Here is a 6402-nt window from a genome sequence, read left to right on the forward strand (position 1 = left end):
ACTCGACTGGCTCACCCCGTCTCTCTCCCACTTACGTATCTGCGACCGCATCTCCAACGGGCTCCCCCGCCCTCCCCCACTTGTTGCAGGTCGGAGGCGAGCGACGGTTCGCCGACTGGCAAAGAGGCAACCACAGCCTTCACGATCAGCGGGGGCGGTAGCGGGGGCGGCACGGACACGACCACGTACCTGAGCCCGGCCAACGCCGTCAACCCCCAGCAGCCGAACAGCCTGGACAAGAACTCGGCCAACAACGGCTCGGTGGGCGGTCACCGCGACGGCGGCAGCCGGGCGCCCAGCCCGGAGCCCGGCGGCAAGGTGAACCCCGCCACGGCTGCAGCCGCCAAGAAGGAGAAGAAGGAGACCCTCGAGGCCAAGAGGGAGCGCAAGGCGGCCAAGACGCTGGCCATCATTACGGGTGCATTTGTCGTCTGCTGGCTACCCTTCTTCATCATGGCGCTGGTCATGCCGTTGTGCGAGTCCTGCGTCATCAACGATCATGTGTCGAGCCTGTTCCTTTGGCTCGGCTACTTCAACTCGACGCTCAACCCGGTCATCTACACCGTGTTCAGCCCCGAGTTCCGTCAGGCCTTTAAGCGCATCCTGTACGGCGGCCGCCACCCCCGCAACGGCCGCGGCCAGGGCAGGGCGCGGGACTTCCGGACGGGCCGGCCCAGGTAGGGCCGGTGTTGTCACAGACCGCGCTGCTGCCTGTGCTGCTGCTGCAGCGGCTGTCTGTGACCCAGTCGGACCGCCGCCAGCCCCCTGCTGCAGGCTGCGGGGGCGGCGGGGGCGTGGTTGCTGCCCCCGCCGCGCCCCCGCCACGGCCGCAGCGCCGTGCCGCCCTCACCCACGCCGGCCAGCGGGGCCGGCGGCGGTCCCCCACCCACTCTGCCGACGCCCCGCGCGCCCCGCCTGGCAGGCCGCCTCCCCCCGGCTAGCCCCGGCCCAGCGCAACCCCGCCGCGCCGGAACGCACCTGTGCCTGCGCGGGGACAGCGCCCTGTCTGGCGGCTCAGCAGTGTGACAAGGATTTCGGCCCCCGTGCGTTCTTTTCGCCGGAGGCGTGCTTTTAATTTGCAATAAAGTTACCTACATTTTCCTAGATGGATATCCACGTTTATCGGAATTGTTGTCGTTATGTTCTAATTTTGTGATGTAAAAATTTATTTTTGAAGAGAATATATGGTTGTTTTAAATAAATATATCAGGTGGACTTTTTTGGTGTGAATGGTTTGAGAAGGTAAAGTGTGTTTGGTGCTTTATATTATTATGTTGGCTCTAAATATTATTTTTATGCCATACGCATACAGGGTAAGTATGGACGTCCTACGCTTCCTTAACTGAATATAGCTCTAAGTCGTTTGTAAGAAAGCCATGCAGAAAACAGACGATGCATGAGACATTTAAATAACAGCCTATATTTGATAATTGCTAAACCGTTTCTATCCATGACAATAAATAGATGGTATTTATAAAAGTACGGCCTGCGAACACAATATCGGCTTCCATTGAGTACTTATATTTGAAATAGTCGTTTCAGTACACTCTGTACTCTCTCTAGTTCTCCATCTTGATGTCACTGCTTTCAAATCCATTACCTTGTGGTTTCTTAAGTTGTTCTACTGAATGATAATTGATACAGTAGCTAATGTCTGTTTATGGTCTGTTTTCTGTAACTTTGAGTAAGACCTGTAGCTGTAAATAGTCCCTTGGTTGATTTTAAAATGATTTTGTACAAAGGTTTTCCTATGGATTGTTAACCTGTCATGCAAATAATGCATTTCAAGCTAACAGTGTATCCATACCACACTACTGTGTCTTTCCAAACAAACTAAATTACAGGTAGACTATTCAAAATCTGTAATTACTAGGCTAAACTAAAAGTGATTGTAGAATAAACATACATTTGTAGCAAAGTGTGTACAAAAATGATGTTAATAGAAAATCCTCGTTATTAATTACGTACTAAGGAATTATAGGGACAGAAAATGCATTATCTGTATGTGCATATCTGGTCAATGATCGTTTTTATTTACTGTACAGAATGTAGGTAAAATGCTTGTATATAAAAATATTGATAATTTAAACAATATGATGTGAGGGAACACAAGCATCTACAAAGAAAAAGAATGTTCCACGACTGTGTAAGCTTCAGTTATTTTGAAAATTGTGATGTGGAATATGATTTCCACTGTCAAATCAAGTATCTTTCCTTATTCTGATTTGTGAAGTGAGTATGAATATATATACTCCATAAGGCTATCGTTTCTACCCACTTGTTCATATCTCTAAAACATTCAGTGAGAACCGCATTAAAAGTCGATGTCTTCTTAACCAACGCGATGCACCATGTTTAATTGGCTTTTAAACGTTAATTGATTTGTCTGGATGAGCTATTTATATTCACAAAAATTTAATACGGTATGGTTAAAAAAGAACCAGACTTATCGAAGACTGGTGGTTGCAAATAGTGGTTGTCATAGATATCGCATTGAAAAGGAATGTGGAATGACTGATATAACAATGTTGTAGATTCTAGCACAGGCTTTTGCAGGACTAACACTACTTAAACGTTATCAGTCCGTAAGTTTAAAACTACTTAATGAAAGTAAAATCACCATTTACTAAGATTGTTATTTATAGCAATTAAATGACCACCATGCAATAAACGCTCAATGAAACCCGAATGTGCTACTAAAAAAAACCTGTATACAGCTTTGCTTTATTTTTTACTGTTATTATTGATACAGCTGTAAAATGCGACTTTAACCAAACTGAAAAAGATTAATAAACAAGTTGGAACCTAACTTTGAGACCACCATTCTTAACCTGCGGGATAGGATGGACAAGCTGCACATCCAGAATCGACCAGAATGCATCCAGCTTGCGGAGGCATCTACAATCTCGATCTCAATGTTCCCCAAACGCGTCCCTATACGTCCGAATCTCGTACAGACAGATTGCGACAGGGGCGTGCCGTCGTTTGGCCAAGAACTCTTCTGGTGTTCAACCAACTCAAACAGTACGTCCGGCACCCGGGGCCGAATCTCATAACGGTAAAAAACTATTCTTGCATTTCACGGGGGCCACCACTTCGGATTAAGATGTACACAGGATTACGTGATTACAGGAATTACACGTAAATGTTTAGGGATTACACATGAGGTTTACTGAATTTCTGGGCCTTGCCCTCGATATTTCCATACCCGGTTTTGGATCTTACGGGAGAACGCCAAAGTCATCGACATTGTGTCTTGTCTTAAAATACAAGAATCTTTTTTTCATCGTGATTTAGATAAGCCAAGTTCATCACTGTGAAAAATTGTCGTACCGGGTACAGGAAAATTTTCCATGGAAGAAGTCGTACAAGTACAATCTAAAATTGTACAATTTACTCGCCCTATGTATCGACTTAGAATCGAATATCGAGCGACAGCGGGAGGTTGTACATGTACGACTCGTATTGTAAGTGGCAAATTACAAAATATATCGTGCATGTACAAATATATTTCTCACAGTGATGCACACGGCATGCGGGATGCGGGACCCACTGCCACGGGCCTCTCACCAGTAGTGTACCCCACTTCCACACAAAATATGTGCACGGCTCGTAACCAAACCTTGTCCAAAGGTATCTAAACCTTAACCGAACGCATTTGAACGCGCGGGCGCCCGCGGACATATCCATATGAAACTGGAGTGAGGACGAGGGCAGGACGGTCACCAGGTTCACCGGCCGAATTGGGATAGGATATGAGCTTCAGCCTATGCCCGACAGACGCGGGCGGAAAAAAATTAGGCGTCTGCCAGAAACACGTTCTTTAGAGCCTCGCTCCTTGAATTGAGCTGCTGTCAATCCTCACCGTTTGAAAAAAAAAAAAAACAAGACAGAAAACAGGTTTGTACTAAAATATTCTTTTATTTCGGGTTACATTCTTACATAAAGCATGTAACACATCTCCTGCAGTAGTGGAAGCGATCGTATTTACTATCTTTGCAGAGGAAGTACTTGATTTTGAATTTTTTTAGCGTTGCGTTTCTGAAAATGGCCGTGAGTGCCATGTCTCTGCAAACCTGTCAGTGCGACATTTGCAGTGGCGGAAGAGAAGTTAAACTTTTTGACTATTAGATTTATAGAGGGTTCTTCTGATGTCCTCAAATGTCCCTTTTTGTTGGTCCTAAATAGTAATCCTCAGAATTTGTTTTCAATTGTGTCTAGTTTCCTTGGGAAGTAGCAGCACTCACCACATCGTATTTTTTTATTTTACGGTAGTTAATACGAGTACGAGCATGAGGTTGGAGCATCGAGCGATTGTCAATTTGATTTGGCTATTTTTTAAATATTATCTACAGTTTTCATATTGGTAGGGCATTTGATGTACTTAATAAAATGTTTACCGAAGCAAATGTGTATCTGTTTCATGCCGCTACATGAGATTAGCACTTCTTTCTACTTATGTAAGATAACAAGGGTTGTGGATCTAGCATAAATGGCCGAATTGTAATGAATAATATAATAACTAAAGAGTTACGGAGTGGTGGGAGTGAAAATGTAACGTCTTGCAGTTCTTTAATTTTGAGAGAAATCAAACATCAATAAAATTACTGACGTTGTACCCTACAGTTTTGCGCTGGCTACATAGTATTGCTTAACCGACACTTAAATATATCACAGAGAGCGCACGAGTTTTAATAATTTTTTTTTTCGAGCGTGAACAAAATGAGCGGATATAAGACACAATGCTTGTACCGACGAGTAGGAGCACAAATAACGAAAATAGTAACTGTATCTATGGTGATTGAAGCGCACATATTAATAGATGCACTTTGTCGAAAGCGCACCGTCTAATATAACTATATTTACACAAAATAGCACCTGATTTAATTTGAATTTCGGCTGTAACCATAGCTGAGCTGTAAAACTATACTTAACATTTGTCGCTTCTGAGACACAAATATAGGCGTTTTAATTTGATCTCGGCTTATAATTTAATAAGCTTTTGGCGTTACACCAAAGTAGTGCGACTAACATGTTTCGGATCATAAAATTTTGATTCTCTCCCACTTGGGTGTTCAAACCAAGCTGGGGAGTAATGATAGCCAGTACCTTTCTTAACAACTCGTCAGTTTTGAGCCATCTGAAGCTACACACGGAAGAGCATGGGCGCGTGATTTTAATCCTAAATACTGACATGTTGAAGGTATAAGCATAATATCCTCACCAACGAAACAGTTGTCTGCAGCGACACACCCACCCAGCGTGACGTGAGCGTTTCAAGAACCCAAAGAATGTCGCTTCTTGAGGCACCCAGAATTGGACCCCTCATCTTAAAAAAAACCACCGTTGATCCGGATGGGCTGATCCAAAGAAGTTCCGGTCGCTCTACGGTCGCTGCTGTTAAAGTCTTGTGCGCGTCCCAAGCTCTATAAAACTAACCAGAGTATTCACAGCCGCTTTACACCAGCTCGCCCAGCGGGTGTCGATTTGTTCGCGTCACAGGCCCTGGTGGCAGCCATAGCAACTGCAGCAGAACCTGCGACAGCACCGCCCCTACCGGCGACTGCTGGTCCTGAAGTCTCTCGTCCGTCCGCGGCCGTTGCGAGGGTGCCGGCCGCCGTACAGGATCCGCTTGAAGGCTTGCCGGAACTCGGGGCTGAACACGGTGTAGATGACTGGGTTGAGCGTCGAGTTGAAGTAGCCCAGCCAGAGAAAGAAGCTGGCTAGGTGGGGGTTGATCTCACATGAGGCGCAGAGTGGCATGAGCAGTGCCATGATAAAGAAGGGCAGCCAGCAGACGACGAACGCGCCCGTGATGATGGCAAGCGTCTTGGCCGCCTTGCGCTCCCGCTTGGCCTCGAGCGTCTCGCGCTTTTCTTTGCGCGACACGATCGGGTTCTGCTTGATCATCTCGACGGCCTTCTTTACCGTCATTTCGTTGCGGGACTCCGAGACGGGTGGCTCCGTGGCGCTGGACGGCAACGTGAGCACCGCCCCGGCGGCCACGACGGACAGGCACGTGTCGCCGGGGAGGGTCCCTGGCACGGGGTCGTAAGAAGTGTACACGTCCTCGGAGTCCTGCTTGACGAGGGTGGTGACCTGCAGGTAGGAAGGTAAGTTGTCAGTACCACAAACTCAAAGTTTATATCGAGGGAGCAGGAGCGCGGGATTCCTCTCACCTTGGCTGTGGAAGACTCCGTGTCGTCCAACACGGTCGAGGTGGACTGGCCTTCGGGCTGGCAGCCCCGCACCGACGAGTTCTTGCTGTGGTTCCCAGTCTCTACCGAAGAGTACCTCCGCATGCGAAGAAAGCGTCGCTTGCAGACGACGTTAGCAACACCCGTGGTGGGCAGGATAGCCGTGGCTGCAATATGGACTAAATTTCAATAATCACAGCGTCTC

General features: G+C 46.9%; 2 protein-coding genes across 3 annotated transcripts in view; one reads left to right on the top strand and one right to left on the bottom strand.

Moving 5' to 3' along the window:
* LOC127749580 (5-hydroxytryptamine receptor-like) overlaps positions 1-2809 on the top strand; it is a 16312-nt gene extending 13503 nt beyond the window's left edge. The window contains exon 3 of the mRNA XM_052268346.1: positions 90-2809. Within this exon, the coding sequence (XP_052124306.1) occupies positions 90-681 (592 nt within the window). The 3' untranslated portion in view covers positions 682-2809. The remainder of the gene's footprint in view (positions 1-89) is intronic.
* Positions 2810-4285: 1476 nt separating this feature from the next.
* Positions 4286-6402, bottom strand: part of LOC113207738 (5-hydroxytryptamine receptor-like) — a 25089-nt gene continuing 22972 nt past the window's right edge. Inside the window, exons 2-3 of one of the 2 annotated variants that reach the window (XM_052268344.1) lie at positions 6180-6376; positions 4286-6099 (exon numbers count right to left, since the gene is read on the bottom strand). In XM_052268344.1, the coding sequence (XP_052124304.1) occupies positions 5554-6099; positions 6180-6376 (743 nt within the window). In that variant the 3' untranslated portion in view covers positions 4286-5553. The remainder of the gene's footprint in view (positions 6100-6179; positions 6377-6402) is intronic. The other variant, XM_052268345.1, reaches the window with a different exon arrangement.

This window comes from Frankliniella occidentalis, unplaced genomic scaffold (assembly GCF_000697945.3).
Source record: "Frankliniella occidentalis isolate FOCC.00 unplaced genomic scaffold, Focc_3.1 Scaffold67, whole genome shotgun sequence".
NCBI classification, from domain to species: Eukaryota; Metazoa; Arthropoda; class Insecta; order Thysanoptera; family Thripidae; genus Frankliniella; species Frankliniella occidentalis.